This window comes from Mytilus galloprovincialis, chromosome 14 (assembly GCF_965363235.1).
Source record: "Mytilus galloprovincialis chromosome 14, xbMytGall1.hap1.1, whole genome shotgun sequence".
Lineage (NCBI taxonomy): Eukaryota > Metazoa > Mollusca > Bivalvia > Mytilida > Mytilidae > Mytilus > Mytilus galloprovincialis.
In genome coordinates this window covers 27,880,735-27,902,751 of record NC_134851.1, presented here as the reverse complement: position 1 = coordinate 27,902,751, position 22,017 = coordinate 27,880,735, and the positions used below count along the sequence as shown (strand labels likewise).

General features: G+C 32.3%; 1 protein-coding gene across 1 annotated transcript in view; it reads left to right on the top strand.

The window, feature by feature from the left end:
* LOC143058193 (metabotropic glycine receptor-like) overlaps window positions 1–22,017 on the top strand; it is a 55,955-nt gene that overhangs the window by 18,366 nt on the left and 15,572 nt on the right. Inside the window, exons 3-4 of the mRNA XM_076231652.1 lie at window positions 12,705–13,043; window positions 14,239–14,307. Coding sequence (XP_076087767.1) covers window positions 12,705–13,043; window positions 14,239–14,307 — 408 coding nt within the window. The remainder of the gene's footprint in view (window positions 1–12,704; window positions 13,044–14,238; window positions 14,308–22,017) is intronic.

Below are 22,017 nucleotides of genomic sequence, written 5' to 3'. Positions count from 1 at the left end.
GGTTCCAACTATATGTCCCCATTCAAATCCATTGATCGTCCAAAAAAAGGGGGGTTTCAAACCCCCGGAACCCCCCCCCCCCCTGGATCCGCCACTGGAAGGATCCCATGTCCAGAGCTTAAAAATGTTTATTCCCCTAGAAAATTGACATTTCTTCACTGTTTCTACATTGTATTGAAGCTCTTGATTGATTCTTTCTTTAGGAATGACCAAACCCCGGCGTATTACAAGATGACCATGTACAGAATCACATGTATACGTTATAGCTATTTTTCATTCATATCTTTCTCATAAATTAGATATGAAATATCCATAGGCATCATTTTCTTGTCGAACGTTTAATTCTTGAATACTACAATTTCGACAAAACAAGCACAAGGACATAGCATAGTTCTATCTAATCTTATGTTTTGAACAAGAATGTGTCCTCAGTACACGAATGCTCCACTCGCACTATCATTTTCCATGTTCAGTGGACCGTGAAATTGGGGTAAAAACTCTAATTTGGCATTAAAATTAGAAAGATCTTATCATAGGGGACATGTGTACTAAGTTTGAAGTCGATTGGACTTAAACTTCATCAAAAACTACCTTGACCAAAAACTTTAACCTGAAGCGGGACAGACGGACGGACAAACGAACGGACAGACGGACGGACGAACGAACGGACGGACGGACGCACAGACCAGAAAACATAATGCCCCTAGGTGGGGCATAAAAAGAAGTTTAATGCATTGTTGAGAGTATGCAGGGGTTTATAGTCATGGTAGTGGTCTAGAGAAAAATTAGCACAAAACATTTACAAAACCCAGAGAATAATGGGTGCTCAAAAAAAGGTTATATAGAATACCGGACCAAAATATAAAGAAAAGAGTGAACTGGGCCAAACGATAAAAGATTGCAGACATGAAGAAACTCCATCCAGATGGATTTGTGGTGTACAATATGCAGTCGGATGTATTTTGCGTTTTGGATTATTGTTCGTCTATAGTGTTTTTAAAGACAAACCAGGGCGTCTAGTTTTCGTTGAAAGTTGATAGCAAAGATGAATGAAGGGAAATGAATATGTCAATGAAACTACAACCCAACGAAAATTAAAACCATATACAGACATCTAGAGAAGAACATGTGTAGTCTTCAACAAGATCAGTAGTACACTGTAAAAACAGCGTTTAGATTTGAAACGGATCTACAACATGTTTAGGTCTAAACGTGTTTAGGAAAGCGTTTAGGATCTAAACGGATATTTATCTAAACACATAAAAACCTAAACGTATTTAGAATTTAAACGTGTTGCAGGGTTATTATCAGTGAATGTTATCATTAAGCTAAACATTAAATGGCATCTAAACACTTCTGAAACACTTTCCTAAACACCTAAACACTTTATAATATTTCAGTACTGGTTTCACCTTTTTACCCGATGTTCCTACATATTCCAGCATATTCTGTGAAACTATGATATCTTGGCTGTCTTGAAATTAAAATTATTTTCAAACTTCAGTCCCAAGAATGCGGAGCTTCTTTATTTATAAGACTGTGACAAATCATATTACTCTTCCCCAACTGAGTTTCCCTTTTTTGTGTTGTAAGATTATTAAATAAAATAAATAAATAAATAATCTTTATTTCAAGAGGATGATCCCATTAGTTAAAACTAATCTTCCTGAGAGTCCTCAAAATAATAATAAAATATTTATAAGTACATAGAGTATTATAAAGTTATATTATACACAATATACAATTGTATTTAAATAATAATGAAAAAGCATATTAATTTGCACAATTGATGAAAAATTTGTAACATTTTGTTTTAAAAGATACAAGTGTATTACTCATTTTTATTTCATTTGGTAAACTGTTCCATATTTGAGAACCTGAATATGTAAATGTTTTCTTTAAAAAATTTGTTTTTGGTTTTGGAAGATTTAATAGTTTTTCATCAGCTGAACGTAAGTTATAATTTTGATTATCAGTAAAATGAAAATTTTCTTGTAAATAGTTAGGAACCATACCATTTAATGATTTAAATACAAGTATTGCCTTTTGGTATTGAATGCGTTTTTCCATATTTAACCAGTGTAAACTATTAAACAATAAACTGGATGATGTCATTATGTCAGCTTCTACTATAACCCTAGCAGATTTCTTTAATAACTTATTAAGTTTATTTATTCCACTTTCACAACAGCTTCCCCATATATTGCAACAATAATCAAATAATGGCAGAATATAAGCATTAAAATAGATAATACGTATATGCATAGGTAAATATTTTCTTATCTTTTGTAATAAATTGATTCTGTTTGTTATAGTACATGACATTTTATCTATCTGCTGATTCCAACTTAGGTTTTTGTCAATATATAAACCAAGAAGTTTTTCACAATCTACATTTTCTATTTGTTCATTTGAAATATTGATATCTAAACTGTTTCCAGTTGAACAAAGCCTTTGTTTTGAACCAATAATCATTGATTTACACTTTTTGGCATTTAATTTCATACAATTTTGCGAACACCAGTTTTCAATTACATGAATATCATTTTGAAGGTTAGAAGTTAACTGAAGTAAATTATTACCTTTACAATGTAATGTAGAATCATCTGCATATAAATCTATTAATGAATGTTCTATATTTAGTGGTAAATCATTGATATATAAAATAAATAACAGAGGGCCCAGGATAGAACCTTGTGGTACCCCAGTTTTTATGCATTTAGTATTAGACATGACGTTATTGACCTTAACTTGTTGGCTTCGTTCAAACAAGTATGACTTAAACCAGTCTAGTGTACAATTTGAAACATTATAGTATTCAAGTTTTTTCAATAAAATTATGTGATTAACCAGATCAAAAGCTTTCTTTAAATCTAAAAATATAACTCCGTTTATCTCTCCATTATCTATATTTGCTAACCATTCATCTACTAATTTAGTAAGAGCAGTAGTACACGAATGTTTAGGTCTGAAACCTGACTGTGTAGTATTAAGAAGGTCATTACTATTTAAAAATATATACAAACTATTAGCTATATGTCGTTCTATAATTTTTGAGAGACAAGGCAAAACTGCTATTGGTCTATAATTATCAGGATTACAGGCATCGCCACTTTTAAAAATTGGGCAAACTCTTGCAGTTTTAAAAATACTTGGAAATTTACCACTTTTGATGCTTAGATTAAATATATATGTCAAGGCTGGTGCAATGACATCGCTGCACATACTCAAAATATTTGGTCCGACATCATCTAAACCAGTTGCTTTCGACTTGTCAAGTTTTTTTAAATACATGTTTACATCTAAAATACTCATTTCTGGTATAATGAATTTTTCACTATCCGTTTGTAACTTTGATTTTACAAATTTATTGAGTGCATCAAAACTGGCACCATCATCATTATTACATAATTTGTTATCAACTATACCTTCAGCAATATTTGTGAAATGCACATTAAATGTATTTGCTATATCAACATCATTTTGAATTACACTATTTTTATATTCTAAATGCGTGATATTATTATGTGCTTTTTTAGGATTTAGACTTTTTACATACTTCCAAATAGTTTTACTATCTTTACAATTTGAAATAGCATTTTGGAAATATTTTTTCTTTGCCTGTTCTACTAAAAATGTAACCTTATTACGCCAAATTTTATAATTATATATATCACCAATTCTTTGAAAATAATCTCTTTGGTGTCTAGCGCTATTTATATCAGAAGTCCACCACTCTGGTTGTTGGGTGTTTTTTACCCTTTTAATTTTCTTAGGAGCATGTTTGTCTAGGGTGCTGAGAAATAAATTATACCAATAATTAGCTGCTTCATCAACATCTCCAATCGATTCAATGAGATAAAAAGGAGTATTTGTTAAATTTTCAATAAATTTATTTTTATCAAATTGTTTGAATGATCTATATTCTATGGACAAATGCTCCATTTTTGATATTTTTGGGTTAAGTTTTCTTGTTACGCAAACAGGATAATGATCACTGACAGCATAACTAGGCACCTTTACTTCTATAATATGGTCTACATCGGTCGTATATATATGGTCTATGGTAGTTGCACATTTATCTGTTACTCGTGTCGGTTTATTGACAATTTGTTGTAAACCATACAAATTAATACAGTCCTTCCATTTTTGGTTTCCGACAACTGTATGATTTATATGTGAAAAGTTTATATTAAAATCTCCTAAGAGTATAATTTCTTTATTTTCTGCAGACGCTTTATCTATTTCTTTTTCAGCTGAATCAATCCAAGATTGAAATGAACTCGGTGGACGATAAAAAATGCCTATTAAAATAGAGTTTGTGTTTGGAAATTTAATTTCAATCCATAAAGATTCAATACTACTTATTTCTAAATCGATTCTTCTTTGATGACATACACTATTTCGTATGTACGCAATCACACCTCCGCCATAATTAATAGCGTTTCTATCTTTTCTTTCTATTTTGTAACCTTCAATTTGTAATGTTTCGGTACTAATTTCATTATTTAAAAATGTTTCTACCATACCAAATATATCAAAAAATTGTTCATATTTTAATAGATATTTTATTTTTTCAATTTTTGGTTGTAAATGTTGAATATTTAAACAACCTAGTTTAAACCCTTTTTTAAACAACCAGCTTGCTTCATTATTTCTACTTTTATTTACCGAACTAGGTGTTTTATTTTGACTCTTTCTATGTCTCTTTTGAGATTTTCTCCAATTATTATTATTACTGTTGTTTATATTATCAATGTCTTTTATATTACATGAACATTGTATACTACTACATTTATCACATAACAGATTTAAAATATTATATCTGTTTGAAAAACTAGAACAAGCTAAATGCTACCTATGAACATAATCTGACTTACGTACAGAGTTTGGTGAATGATTGTTAAAAAATGGTGCTCTGTCTACATTTTGTCTATTTAGCTCATTATTGTTTTCCCACGAGTCACGAGAGTTCATATTGAGATCATTTCTGTCCTTTACGTTTCTGGGGTTGATTCGTGAATGGTTGAAATTTCTTCTGTCTGTTGTATTCATGTTGCTCCGAGATTGATATCTTGGTTTTGCAGGGCTCCTTCTGAAGTTGTTTGCGTAATATTGGTGACTGGAACTTTGATATATATTTCTGTTTTGTTGGTTCAAATGATGCTGTATTTGTTTTCCCTTGAATACTTTAATTACTCTATTAACATTTGCCAACATCTTTATTGTTCCATATCTATTTAGATGAATGCCATTTGTGGTGTAAAATGATTTAGCTATATGATCATCTTTGTAAACAAAAGATTCATAATTTGATATGAATTTGACATCATTATAATGGCACATTTGTTTTAGGATTGTGTTATATTCAGTGACATCACATTGTATCCTTGGCAATATGCCAGATACAATTGCTCGACAGTTTTGACATCTTACAAAGTTAATGATTTCTTGGAAAATGTCCACAAATTGTTGTACATTCATTTTGCTACTTGCATCATTGCCACCTACATGAATTATAATGGTATTGTATGTACTCAGATCCATACTTCTTATGTCTTCGTATAAATCTAGTACATTTGCTCCTCTGTGAACATGGACATCTATATAATCTTTTAATTTAGATGGGTCAATTCCTTTTAGGACTGAACTTCCTGCAATTAAAACCCTACTTCCTGATAATGGCAGTTTTGGTTGGGTATCATACACAGGATTTTGTGGTTCTTCATTTATATCAGCATTTATTGACTGTTCTAGTTCATGTGGATGTTTTTGTAATATTGTTTCACATGTTGTTTTTGGAATTGTTTGATCTTCATCTAACATTGGGGTACATTGGTTACCGAGATTTTCCTCCGGCATAAAGCTCTTTTGTAATTTAATGGTTTCCACTTCATACAGTTTTATTTTATCACTGATGCTTTGTGTTTTTCCTTGTAACATGTTAACTTTTTTTTCCAAATTTTTATTAACATTTTGAATTTCTGCTTCAATGTCTTGCATCTTATTCATTGATTGTTGGTCATGTTGCATGCGCACCTTTGCTAAAGCTGTCATGCGGTCATTTAAAATTTGAATGCTACTCGCATTTGATAAATTATTTGCTTGTATAGATATTTCCAATTCGTCAACTTTGTCTTTCAAATTTGTAACAACAGTAGTTAGTTTGTCTAGTGTTGTAACGAAGTCTTGAATATTCAACTGTGGTAAATTGTTACCAGTTCCATTTAAACATGTACTTTTATCCTCTGAATTAGTCGGATTTATATCTTTCACTTGTGCTTGTGTATCATCTGGAATATTTATTATAGGTATAGCTACTGACGAAGTTGACGGTTCCCGATTTGTATTTGACGATACATCCTCTTTTATTGATTTTATTGTGTTGTTATTAGGATTTGATATTTGAATGATACCCGGGTTTAAATGTTCTGTTTTATCTACATCTATAACAGAGTTGTTGTTGCAGTCTTCTTTTCCTTGTTTCTCCATTAAAATCACCTCTTCGAAAATTTTGTTTAGCTCATTTAAATTTACATCTTTCCCGTTTATTTGGCATTCCTTCATTTTAACTACAATGACCGGAAGATCTGTTTCACAAAATATGTTCAGTCCTTTTCCATTAATAAGTACAGAAGATGTTGTGAAATATATATTAATACAATAAGATTTACGCTTGATAGATCTTCCCAACGAATCAAGACCTTTTTCGGAAACTTTAATTTGTTCTTCAACGGCATTTTTATTATTCTTATCGCTGATTGGAATAAATGCGATTTCTCTGTTATCTCCTCCATTTGTATTCAGATGTTTATAATAGTATGTGCATGCACGTTTAAACACTTCAAAACTAGACGTGCTAAAAAACAGCCTAAGGCCACCACCGGTCAATTTAAAACTTAAATGTTCTGATCTTGTTGCATCTAGTTTCTTGGTCAAGGCCTTTGATTTATTTAAAGTGTAGTCTCTTGATATATTTTGATGTTGAACAGTTTTGTTATTATCTGTGCTTTGAATTTTTTTCATGTTTGACTGTTATTGTTTTTGTTGCTAGACGCCATTTTCTTAAACAATTGTAGAACGTAAAACACACAATAGGAAAACGTTACGGAATAATCAGGGTTGTTATTATGACGTTACTCGTTGGAAACGCTTCAAATCATTTTGAACAGCAATATCGTTTCAAAATACAATTATTAAATTAGCACAGTTTAAGATAAATATTTCTCGCCAAAAGCTTCTTCAAATTCAAATGAATATATTGTACCTTTTTTTCCGGAAGAATTCCGATCATAACAGGTTAAATACACACTTTTTTGCGGAGCAGTTTTCAAGCAGCTACGCCATTGCACATCCGGGTTTATTAAATTACTTTCAATTATTTTTTTTATAAGTTAAGCAAAAATAAGTTAAGCAATTAGTTGTTTATATCAGGGACATATAAAATAATCTTTTATAATATTTATAGTTCAGTTCAGTTCATATTTTCTCTAATTTCCGGAGTCATTGTCCGAATATGATCTTATATTAATTAACGAACAGAGTTATCTATCGTGGTAATTTGATACGGACGCCTTCGGACCCGCCAAAGACAAACAACATTTAAAACAATGGATCCCATCTATCAAGTATATATATCTATTGACGATGCAACAGATACAGAACTTCATATATTAGAATATTGACGGAATCAAAAGCCATCTTAACAGTTATTACAGCAGTGGAAGGTAAGCAGATCCAGATTTTGTAAAAAGGGGGAGGGGCACAAACCATAATTTAACAGACTAATAAAAGGAATATGTGCATTACACTGTTAACCTATGCTATTTCAAATTGACTATTGTGGTACGAATCATATAATATGCACACATAATCAGTCGCAGGGACCAAGCACAAAATAAGAGTGAGCTAGTTCGTAAATTTAAAATGAGATTGAATAGTCTAAACTGTCACTGTACATATATACATATAAGTATTTTAACTTTGCAAGGAATAAGATCACAATGGCCCATAGTGCAACATCCTGTACACAAACACTGAAGTTATAGTTTCACTTCATTTGTCAAAGAGAAACAAAGAATACCAAACATCCAAAAGGACATTCAAACTCATTACTTGAAAATAAACTGACCACGTCATGGCAAAAAAGTTGAAAATAAACTGACTATGCCATGACTAAAAAGTTGAAAATAAACTGACATTCAAACTCCAATGTCAAAAAAAAACTGTCAAGTTGTTCTTTTTCATATAAACCTATAATAATTATTTGTATGTATGCATTTATAGGACTGTGACACTGTACATGTAGTTGGAATGAAAAGAGCTAGAATAAATCTATATCATAGATCACATTGAAGAACAGATCAGAAAGAAAGCAACGAAGAAAGAAAAGGATGACTTAATTTCAAGAGCAGATGTAAGTAAAAATATATAAGTATATTATTAAGTTGCCAATAGAACTATATGATAGAAAAATGGAGGTTAAATCATCCCCTTACATGTATATTTATCCTGTTGAATAGGTAACAAACGGGCAATTTAAAAAAAAATATATTCATAATATTAGGATAAAATAGGAAAAACAGGCTGAAGTTCTCAGAAATCAAGGATTTTGTTTTATGGTATAAAAAAAAACTTGCATGCTTGTTTGCTCTATATATTGTTCCCTTTGATTTGTTTGTCTTTTGATGTGTATTTTGTACAAGGTGTAAAGTATTGTCTTTTTAACTACAATTTGTATTTTTCTTTTGTAAGAATCTTTTTCAAGAAGCTTGTTTAATGTATTTTAATAAACATGATCTAAGAATAAGTGACTGTTGCATACAATGTACATATGTACATGAAGGTTTCATTTTTTCATTTCAGGATACAAAAGTTCACCTGACAACCAAAAGGAACTGCACACCAAGAGCCTTTATCATTCAAAAGAAGATTGTTCCGCAATGAAAAATTCCTGTATGAAAGGAGATGGACTGACAATTTCTGTTTTGTTGATGATAAAAATCATCAAATTTTATAATTTTATTTTTTGTTTGCATTTAGTGAGACTTAAAAATAAATTATTGAAAAATTTGAATAGATTGTATGTTATGTTTAAGACTAGATCAGAAAAAAGAAAAACAAAAGAACTAGACTCCAAGTTGTATAAAAAGGTGGAAGGTCCTTAAAACGTAAAAAAAATCAAACGCTTGACTACATAAACAATCAAACAGAACGAAAAAAAGAAGTCATATTCCTGACTTGGTACAGGCTTTTCCTTAAAAAATAATGGAGGGTTAAACTTTGTCTAATTGTTTACAGACTTTTCAAAACTTGGTCTTATTGTTTACAGACTTTTCTTAACTTGGTCCTATTGTTTACAAACTTTTCTTTGGTCTCCAGGAAGAATAAAATGTGTAAACCTATTATTGTTAATATTATTATTATCATTACTGAAGTTTTCCAGCTTTAATATACTATATAGACAAGTCAAATAATTTTATTATGGTAAAAATCATTGCAAGAAAATTAAGCAGAAATGTACACATGCATTGTATATTCTACAATACCGTGTGGACTATTCAACCTGTAGTGCTGTACCACAAGTAGTTCCTGTGAAATCATAGTACTAGTAGGCTAACCGTTGGAAGGTCTAAACACCATATATTTCTAAACATATAACATCTAAACACTTGTTGAAATCTAAACACTTGTTAAAATCTAAACATGTTTAGATGCTAAACGCGTTTCAAAACGTACACAGAAAAAGTGTTTAGATAAGTGTTTAGGATCTAAACACTGTTTTTACAGTGTATTTACAATATTTCAAGCTCTAAATTGGTTCCCAATCCACTATAAATAAATATGTTTAAACTAAATTGGTTCAGTTTCTATCAGGAATCGTCCCGACTAGGTTCTGTTACAACTCAGGCTGGATTTTGCACAATTTTGGCATGTGTTGTAGAGGTTCAAGCAATCATTGTCGCATCATATTAATTATAAAATTTTGTAGTTTTTCTTTTTGTGTGTTTCTCTCTTCTTTTTTTTTTATTTTATAAAAGTGTTGTAATTCTAAATTTCTGTAGCAAATACACTTGTACAGTATATTATATCGTAGTCTTTATATATACATGAAACATTAAGTGACATTTCAGTTCAGCAAAAAATAACTGTTTATCTTGACACCTATTTAAATGTCTATTCTTTTTAGTTACGACAATATTCTACAAAGAGATTAGATGGATATTTATGAGGACGTACATTTATATTGGCCTTATTTGAGCAAATTCTAAACCCAACAGGATCATAGAAAAAAGGGGTTCACAGTTTATTGAAAGTGAGAATTACATATAAAAAAGAAGATGTGGTATGATTGCCAATGAGACAACTGTCCACAAGAGACCAAAATGGCACAGACATTAACAACTAAAGGTCAGCGTACGGCCTTCGACAATTAGCAAAGCCCATACCGCATAGTCAGCTATAAAAGGCCCCGATAAGACAATGTAAAACAATTCAAACGAGAAAAGTAACGGCCTTATTTATATTAAAAAAATGAAAGAACATTTTTGTTTAATAAAAAAAAAATATTGCATAGTGTAGCGAAAAGTCTATTTATCATAAATTTCAAGAAAAACATCAAAGTTTCTTGAAGCTATGAACATCAGGAGATAACAAATATTTATATACACATGCACGGGGGGGGGGGGGGGGGGGGGGAGGGGGGGGGGCAATACCCTTTTTTGTTAACCTGTTATGGCCCTTTTCAATGTGTTGTTAACTGTTATCTGAGATCAATTAAAGCTGTTAACTGTTTTCAACCCACTATGTTAACTGTTATTAGCATTTTTGCATTTGTTGTTAACTGTTTTTTTCCAAAATCGAGGTGTTGTTAACATGTTAACGGACCCATATTGCCCACCATGCACATACAAAGTAAGAGATTATGTAGTTTAGAATAAGTTTTTTTGCTCTCCGGTATGTCGATTGAAAAAATAGGAACCTTGTCACAATATTGGATACAGTGATAAAATGACGTCGATATACAGTTATAGATATTTTAAATGTGTAAATTCCAAAAAATAAAACTATAAAAAAAGATGTGATATGATTGCCAATGAGACAACTCTCCACAAGAGACCAAACTAACACAGCAATTGACAACTGTAGGTCACTGTACGGTCTTCAACAATGAGCAAAGCCAAAACCGCATAGTAAGCTATAAAAGGCCCCGAAATGACAATGTAAAACAATTCAAACGAGAAAACTAACGGCCTAACTTATGAACTTGGTTTTTAAGCGATGGCTGCCATGTTATCAATAATTTTTCATTCATCTTGTTTTACTCTTTGATTAACTTGAAATGCTTTTTGATTAGTGATTTTAGCAGTAATGGATTTATGGGGAAAGGGGGGAGGGGGTGTTTGGATCTACATATATATATGGATAATGCATATACTTTATACATGTCCCACTCCTTATTAAACCTTGGTGGTCCCTCCATTTTTAAAAATTCTGGATCTACAAATGTAAAACAATTCTAACAAGAAAACTCGGCCTAATTTGTGTACAAAAAATAAACGAAAAAAAAGAATGCAACACAACAACAAATGACAACCACTGAATTACAGGCTCCAGATCTGGGACAGTCGTATGCATACAAAATGTGGCGGAGTTAAGCAAGTTAGATGGACCCAATCATCCCCGGGGACAGTGGTGTAACAGTACAACCTAAGAACGAATATTAAAATCTGTCGTAAAAGCATCAGTTGCATACAAATAGAAATACATCTTACACAGCTACAGAGTGGACGTGGCTAGGTACTTGTACATCCTTACAACAAAAATACAGGTCTGAGAGTACTCGCAGTTACTGACAGCTAGTTCAAAGCCAATAAAAACTAATAAAAAAGATTATACATCTAAGAATAAACTAGAAGATGCATTTACCTTTCCTCGCGAATCCTTTCCTTACCCGGTATCGGTGCGTTTTAGATTGTGCTTTCAAGTGCGCAATTGTTTTGTACTTTTGTCTAAAGAAACTCACTTTGAAACTCTAAGTGTTAACGTGGTACTAGTCTTAGATTTCAGTCTGGTAAAAATAGAATTGCATCAATATTATCCATTGAAGTTTCAACCCACATATTAATGTATGATTCTTTGTCATTTTATATTTGGTAATATTTTCATGTTGTTTATTATCTATACAATCAGCAATAAATAGAAGAATAAATCAGAAATAATGAAATAAGTATTATCATCATTTGATATACATGATATATTAGGCACCGAGTTTGTAGATTCTTATCATATGATTTACTATTTAGAAGATTCCGCAGAGAATTTATTTTCAGAACAAATTAGAAGCAATGTAAAATCTTCTAAAATGTTTATGACAGAATCAGAAAATCTTGCGACAGTATCAATGGGGCTACACTAGGGTAACACCCTTAGGTCACAAGGTCACGTTTAAAATTTGCTGAAGGTCACAATGTTACTTTTTGAAAAGAGACGCCAGGTTGCCAGATCGTCTTCTCAACATCTAAAGGTCGCAGGTCGGATTAAACCTTGTCATGTTGGACCTGCTCAATGTCGAATATGCTTCTTCGATTTCGACTTATGAATCTATGAGTTTGAATGTCCTTTTAATATCTTTCTCGTGTCCTTTGTATAACTATGCACGCCTTTATGTTACCATTATAGATTAATGTTGGGTATTTTTTCAGTGTGAACACATACCTGGAGGAGGATTGCGTGCCGGAAGTTACAAATGCGTCTGTAGACCTGGGTACTACTTTCCCCTTCAGAACGCTACAACTAAATATTTCTCTGGAATTACAATGGAAAATTCGTTTCTAGATGACTATTACAACAAATCATCAATGAACAGCAGTGACTTTCAATGTCTTCCATGCTTGCCCGGATGTGAACTGTGTGATGACAAAACGCCATGTATGGCGGAATATAATATATTACTCCGCGGTATTCCTCTTGGTATACAGAGTTTTTGTATTACAGTTTCACTAGTGATTGGCGTGGCCGTTTTAAGACTACGCAAGACAAAAGTAAGTAAAAATGTTGCTACTTCTATCATTTTGTCTATTTCGTCTTCTATTTTTCATTTAATAATTCGCAGGAGTGCAGTTTGTTCAAACAACCCTCTGTGCTTGCATTATCGAAACAAAAGCAGAGTTTTATTTTGTTTGAATTATGTCTTCTGCATGGTCAACAATACAAACTAGGGGCTCCCTGCTTCGGCCTCTTAACTTGTAAATGATATTAGAACCCAACCAATTGTAGTAAGATATGGAGGAAATTAGGTTTGACTCAACAGGAATACAACAAATATTAGTCATTCAATAGATATTTCAATCTTAGTAAACGGTTCTTTATGTGAGAATTCAATGGTTCTTTTTGTAATTTTATTTGGGTGTTAAAGCGATGACCGAAGCACATTTTGTAGGTATCGCGGAAGACCGTACTGAAAATGTACGCACGTTCAATATGTTTACAACGAAATTATATTAGAAGAATCATTCTTTTCTGAATAGTTATTACATTTTAATGCTACTACCATGAAATTACAAAATAAATCAAAACGTTCATTTGTTTGAACGTTGTCATGGAAAGCACTTGCATTCATAGATGTTTTGTTTGATCATGTTGATCATTTGTTGATATGGGAATATAATAAAACTTTTGTAGTGCATTAGCCAATCAAAGTTACGTAAAAGTATTCTGGATGTATTAAATGTAACTATTATTGCCTTGTTTGGCACCACATTGTTAAAGGAACTCTACTGAACTCTGTAAGAAAGTGTCTTGCTGCATGTGTTTTTAAGAAAAAGGGTGAATCTTACAACGAATTCGATAGATAAAAAAATAGCACGTTACGAAAAGATTTATCAGTGTATTAATTTAAAAGCATATGTTCTTTTGGACATTTTAAACGGAGAAAAATACTAATAAAATTGCTAAGCAAAGAGTCACCTTTTTCAATTAAATGAAATACAATCTTGAACTTACTTTAACAAATATGCAGGTAAAGGCATCCGTTTAAAACGCATGTAACTAACTCGTAATCTGATTAAATTTTTCTTAGTATTTATTCGAACAAAGTCTGCTGGAAAGGGCCATTATGAAATGAAATGCATAATAAAAGATTTACATACAGTTTGTTTATGTTAAAATGGCCATCCGATGGATTCAAATATGCAATTTATTTCCTCCTTTTAATGTTTTGTTCTTTATTTATAACAGGTGATGGTTAGTGGTATGTGGGTTTTACTCGAGATTATCCTTATTGGTGCAGTCTTTCTTTATGCTACAGTAAGTGCACTGTGAAATGACATCATAGTAAATAATGATGATCATCTTCGTCAAAATTTTGTTATTTATGCCAAGGCTATCCGTGGCTGTTTATACGTAAACTGTCGAAAAAGATTGATATATGTGTCACCTGTGTGTTATTTTTTTTTTTATTTTACTCTAATCATTTAACATGTCAACTATACATTTAATGTCGACGGAAATGAGACTTGAAAATTGCAATACAACTACACTATGCAAAACATTCAATTGGCTATTAGTGAAGGGACATAAAATGTATACAAATAATATGTTAAGCTAGCTGTTAAACAAGGTTTAATCCATTATCTACATTCGAAAATGTCTGTACTAAGTAAAACATATGACTGTTTCATTGGTTTGGCGTGTTTCAGCTTTAGATTTTGCGATTTGATAAAGAAATGCCCGTTTTGAAATTTCCTTAAACGGAGTTTGGTATTTTTGTTATTTCAATTTTGTTCTTGGAATTGGGATATATATGCCAATGCTAATACATCTGCATTCAAAGTATCAATCTTCATGACACTGTTGGTTCCTTAAGCTAACACAATCACAAATCAATGCATGTACACTAAGCAATGTTCTCAGGTTTTTTTCTTAATTAGTAAAATTTTAATATCAGTTTACTATTGTTGCGTCTTGTTTCGCCATCTGTTTTTTAGATTATTATTTTAATTTCCTGTAAACTATTTAATCCAGGCATTTGAGGGTGTTGACTTTTTGTGGGGTGTTCATTATCATTTTTGGAGCATTCATATTCTACATATTCCTAATAAGTCATATATCAGTACTTTCCAATATTTTCTTGATCTTTTATTTCTTTAATAGTTTTTGTATGACTTCTCTATTTCTCTTGTTCTGTGTTACCACTCCACCATTTCTCTATTTTACCAAGGAGGTAACCTCATTTATTTCACCATGTATCGTCCAACCCATTCACTTCAGAAACCGTCTTACAGAACACATTTGGTTTGCATGTTATATTTCGCCTCTCTTGCAATGACATATGATACATTATATGTTTATAGAAACTACTGTAATTGATTTAATTAAAATTATAATTATTATAACTTCATCGTGAATATATCTAGAAATATATATTTGTAAATACTTGCTTACACTCTATTAACATATGTTTAAATATGTACCACTCTTGTATCGTATCTTTTATCATATATTTCCATAGTTTCAATGGAAATTGCAGTTTGGAAACAAAAATGCTTGCTGATCATTTTTTTTCTTGCTGATCATATTTAGTATTTTCTTTTATATAATATGTTCAATTTCCCAGTAGCGCCCCATTGGCTTTGATAAGAAACCAACAAGTCTCGAATCAATATCAACTATTATTCCTCTAGATGGATTTTCTACTCCATCGACTTCCGAATGCAGATAGATAACTCAGTTCCCCGGCATATTACGTTTATGCTAATTGCACTTCTTTCGATATGATGACAATCTGTTGAATTTCCAATATGAATTGTATTGGTCACATGTTACAAGGGTCAAGAGGTAGTTTAATTGCCTTTTTTTAGTTCCTTTAATGAATGTTTTCTTTTACTGTTATTTATAAATTAACTTTTAGGTGGTGGAACATAATTCTTATTCATTGTATAAGATTGAGTAAAGGGAGGGGAGTTTAATTGAGAAATTGTATTTCCAGAATGAAAAGATTCCTATTTAAACTGTGAAAGATATAGTGGATATCAAATCTAAAACAAAATATCAATTGCTTGACCCAATTAAAAAAAAATGTCTGAATGTGGTGAGAAATATATGGGTTGATGAACGAATACAGTTTTGCATACGTTTGTTCCTGTTACGAAGTCTGTGGAAAATGTTAACATGCATAATATAGTACAACGGGTTTGTATAATGCTACTCAGAAACCTAGAAACAATTTCATATAATGATTGAACCGTTCAATATTCTTCAAGGTCAAATTATTCAAATTAGTTATATATTAAAGTTGTACTTAAACATTCCGTTCAATACAGTCAATAAGTTTCGTAATGCTATTATGGTAAAGAACTAGAGGCTCTCAAAAGCCTGTGTCGCTCACCTTGGTCTATATGCATATTAAACAATGGACACAGATAAATTCATGACAAAATTGTATTTTGGTGATCATGATGTGTTTGTAGATCTTACTTTACTGGACATTCTTCTTGCTACAATTATCTCTATCTATAATGAACTAGGCCCCGTAATTACAGTGGAAAATATATTCTAAAAATTTACAAAAATTAAAAAAAAATTATGAAAATTGTTAAAAAATGACTATAAAGGGCAATAACTCCTTAAGGGGTAAACTGACAATTTTGGTCATTCTGACTTATTTGTAGATCTTACTTTGCTGAACATTATTGCTGTTTACAGTTTATCTCTATCTATTATAATATTCAAGATAATAACCAAAAACTGCAAAATTTCCTTAAAATTACTGATTCTGGGGCAGCAACCCTACAACAGGTTGTCTGTTTTGTCTGAAAATTTTAGGGCAGATAAATCTTGACCTGATAAACACTTTATCCCCTGTCAGATTTGCTCTAAATGCTTTGATTTCAGAGATATAAGCCAAAATCTACATTTCGCCCCTATGTACTATTTTTAGCCATGGCGGCCATCTTGGTTGGTTGGCAGGTTCACGCCACACATTTTTAAAACTAAATACCCAAATGATGATTTTGGCCAAGTTTGGTTAAATTTGGCCCAGTAGTTTCAGAGAAGAAGATTTTTTAAAAGAATACTAAAATTTTAGAAAAATGGTTTAAAATTGACTATAAAGGGCAATAACTCCTTAATGGGTCAACTGACAATTTTGGTCATGTTGACTTATTTGTAAATCTTACTTTGCTGAACATTATTGCTGTTACAGTTTATCTCTATCTATAATAATATTCAAGATAATAAGCAAAAACTGCAAAATTTCCTTAAAATTACTAATTCAGGGGCAGCAACCCAACAACGGGTCGTCCGATTTGTCTGAAAATTTCAGGGCAGATAGATCTTCACCTAATAGATTATTTTACCCCGTGTCAGATTTGCTCTAAATGCTTTGGTTTTAGAGTTATAAGCCAAAATCTACATTTTATCCCTATGTTCTATTTTTAGCCATGGCGGCCATCTTGGTTGGTTGGCTGCGTCACGCCATACATTTTTTAAACTAGATACTCCAATGATGATTGTGGCAAAGTTTTGATTAATTTGGCCTAGTAGTTTCAGAGGAGAAGATTTTTGTAAAAGATTACCAAGATTTACGAAAAATGGTTAAAAATTTACTATAAAGGGCAATAACTTCTAAAAGGGTCAACTGACCATTTCGGTCTTGTTGACTTATTTGTAAATCTTACTTTGCTGAATATTATTGCTGTTTACAGTTTATCTCTATCTATAATAATATTCAAGATAATTACCAAAAAAAGTAAAATTTCCTTAAAATTACCAATTTAGGGGCAGCAACCCAACAACGAGTTGTCCGATTTATCTGAAAATTTCAGGGAAAATAGATCGTGACCTGATAAACAATTTTACCCACATGTAAGCCAAAAACTGCATTTTACCCCTATGTTCTATTTTTAGCCATGGCGGCCATCTTGGTTGGTTGACCGGGTCACCGGACACATTTTTTAAACTAGATACCCCAATGATGATTGTGGCCAAGTTTGGTTTAATTTTGTTCAGTAGTTTCAGAGAAGATTTTTGTAAAAGTTAACCACGACGGACGACGACGGACGACGGACAACGGACGACGGACAACGGACGACGGACGCAAAGTGATGGGAAAAGCTCACTTGGCCCTATATGTTCATAAAATCAGGTTAAAATCTTGTAACTCAAAAATATTTAACCTTGTAAAATTCCTTAAGCGCCTGACGCAATGAAGGAGCCTATAATTTAATGGTTGCCGTTGGTTTCTAGCTACAATCTTTGTTATTCGTTTATTGTTGTTGTATACATCAGACAGTTGCTGTTACCGTTTTAATTATCTCGCATTTTGGTATCCTTCTTTGCTAATTGTTGTAGGCTCAACTTTGATTTTAATTGATCTTATCTTTGCCCTGTGGTCGTATGGCTATCATACCACATCCCTCTTGCTGTTTTCATTTGTCATTTGATGCAAAGCGCAACAAGCACGTCCAACTTCCAATTCTTTTTCAACGGCAATGTATAGCGTCTGAATCATTTTTTAGATATTAAATCCATCTAGGTAAACGTATCATTGACCATTGGCGGATCCAGAAGTTTTTACCGGGGTGACCTCATCTAAACAGGTTGAAACTTTTACTCAATGCTTATTACCACAAAGTAAGTAAGTTGGAAGTTTTGTTGGCGTTACTTAATTTTCTTAAAATGTACGGTACTAAGTCAGGAGTAGGGCAGTTGTTATCAAATATTTCGTTTCTATGTATGTTGGCGTTTGTTTTTGATGTACTATAGTGCTCCTGTTGTTCCATCTTTCCACTTATAGTTGATGTGTTTTAATCGTTTTTTAGTTTGTAAACCGAATTTGTTTTTTCTCAACCGATTAATGACCTTTGAACAACTCTTCGTATGGTGTTTACATATCTCAATTAATACGTTATTCTCGTGCATGTTCACACTATACGGACTTCATATACAGGAGTGTGCTCCTAACGCAGAAACTGCTCCAACAAACTTATGAGAAGGACAGATTAAAAATGACACAACGTAAATTTTACGGACACCATCACGAATTGCTTTCAGCATTGTTCAGACGTAGCACGGTACTTATCAATCACAAATTAATTTGTTGGGTTTTGATGTTGTGTTTGTTGTTGTCATCGGATGTTTTCAAATGTTTTAACATTTGTAGTTGTAAATCGTATTTTTAGCTCACCTGGCCCGAAGGGCCAAGTGAGCTTTTCCCATCACTTTGCGTCCGGCGTCCGTCGTCGTCGTCGTCCGTCGTCTGTCGTCCGTCGTCGTCCGTCGTCCGTCGTCGTTAACTTTTACAAAAATCTTCTCCTCTGAAACTGCTGGGCCAAATTAAACCAAACTTGGCCACAATCATCATTGGGGTATCTAGTTTAAAAAATGTGTGGCGTGACCCCGCCAACCAACCAAGATGGCCGCCATGGCTAAAAATAGAACATAGGGGTAAAATGCAGTTTTTGGCTTATAACTCAAAAACCAAAGCATTTAGAGCAAATCTGACATGGGGTAAAATTGTTTATCAGTTCAAGATCTATCTGCCCTGAAATTTTCAGATGAATCAGACAACCCGTTGTTGGGTTGCTGCCCCTGAATATGTAATTTTAAGGAAATTTTGCTGTTTTTGGTTATTATCTTGAATATTGTTATAGATAAAGATAAACTGTAAACAGCAATAATGTTCAGCAAAGTAAGATTTACAAATAAGTCAACATTACCGAAATGGTCAGTTGACCCCTTTAGGAGTTATTGCCCTTTATAGTCAATTTTTAACCATTTTTCGTAAATCTTAGTAATCTTGTAGAAAAATCTTCTCCTCTGAAACTACTGGGCCAAATTTAATCAAACTTGGCCATAATCATCATTGGGGTATCTAGTTTAAAAAATGTGTCCGGTGACCCGGCCAACCAACCAAGATGGCTGCCATGGCTAAAAATAGAACATAGGTGTAAAATGCAGTTTTTGGCTTATAACTCAAAAACCAAAGCATTTAGAGCAAATCTAAGATGAGTAAAATTGTTCATCAGGTTAAGATCTATCTGCCCTGAAATTTTCAGATGAATCGGACATTCCGTTGATGGGTTGCTGCCCCTGAAATGGTAATTTTAAGGAAATTTTGCTGTTTATGGTTATTATCTTGAATATTATTATAGATAGAGATAAACTGTAAACAGCAATAATGTTCAGCAAAGTAAGATCTACAAATAAGTCAACAAGACCAAAATGGTCAGTTGACCACTTTAGGAGTTATTGCCCTTTATAGTCAATTTTTAACCATTTTTCGTAAATCTTAGTAATCTTTTAGAAAAATCTTCTCCTCTGAAACTACTGGGCCAAATTTAACCAAACTTAGCCATAATCATCATTGGGGTATCTAGTTAAAAAAATGTGTCCGGTAAATCGGCCAACAAACCAAGATGGCCGCCATGGCTAAAAATAAAACATGGGGGTAAAATGCAGTTTTTGGCTTATAACTCAAAAACCAAAGCATTAAGAGCAAATCTGACAGGAAGTAAAATTGTTGATCAGGTCACGATCTATCTGCCCTGGAATTTTCAGATGAATCGGATAATCGGTTGTTAGGTTGCTGCCCCTGAATTGGTAATTTTGAGGAAATTTTGCTGTTTTTTTGTTATTATCTTGAATATTATTATAGATAGAGATAAACTGTAAACAGCAATAATGTACAGCAAAGTAAGAACTAAAACTAAGTCACTATGACCAAAATAGTCAATTGACCCCCTAAGGAGTTATTGCCCTTCATAGTCAATTTTTAACAATTTTCTTAGAATTTGAAGATTTTCAATAACATTTTCCACAGAAAGTACTGTTATAGATAGAGATAATTGTAAGCAGCAAGAATGTTTAGTAAAGTAAGATCTACAAACACATCACCATCACCAAAACACAATTTTGTCATGAATCCATCTGTGTCCATTGTTTAATATTCACATAGACCAAGGTGAGCGACACAGGCTCTTTAGAGCCTCTAGTTTCTGTTGTATTATTGTGTGTTGTATTTGGGGGATAACTACTCGTCCAGTTCATTTGGTAGATTTAATTTTGGATCAACGAAATTTACACTATATCTTAGTATTTAGTTTGCAGTTTGATCAGAAGAAAGAACCACAAAGCTAGATAATACAATTATCTACTTACTACTTCAATTAAAAGTTAATTAGTATTATAATTTTCACTGTTATTAATATAAGTTAGATGAGTCATATAAATCTATTGTAAATAAAGGCAACAGTAGTATACCGCTGTTCAAAACTTATATAAATCCATGGACAAAAAACCCTGTCGTGTAATGTTGTCATTTAATGTTATAATTAACACTGCCATTAAAGCGAGAGGTTTGGCATGCCACAAAACCAGGTTCAACCCACAATTATTTTTATAAAATGCCCTGTGCCAAGTCAGAAAATAAAATGGCCATTGTTACATTATAGTTCGTTTCTGTGTGTGTTACGTTTCGGTGTTGTGTCGTAGTTCTCTTATATTTGATACGTTTCCCTCAGTTTTATTTTGTAACCCGGATTTGTTTTTTTCTCTATCGATTTATGAATTTTGAACAGCGGTATACTACTGTTGCCTTTATATACTACTGTTGCCTTTATAGCGTTCTTCAGTCATGTCCTTTTATAATGTTATATGCAAGCAGGGGCATCATCTGTGTGTCATGGACAATTTCCCCATTTATTTCACAATAATTGAAACCCATACTAGCCACACTTGCTTGATGAATTACTGTATTTGACAGGTATTTAATTTTGATATTGAAAACTAGTTGCAGTTCGATGTCTTGATGATATTACAAGTTGAAGTTTTAATTAATGATACGGTTTTCAAAATGTAACATGATCATGCTCTTAACAATGTGGCTTTATTGAAATTATTTTCCTCCTGTGTATAATTATATGCACTCTGCAAATACAAAGCTGATTAATTCATTTTTAGTAATACACTTATTCCATTTATGATAACGCCAATTCAGAAGTTTGCGTTGACTTCACA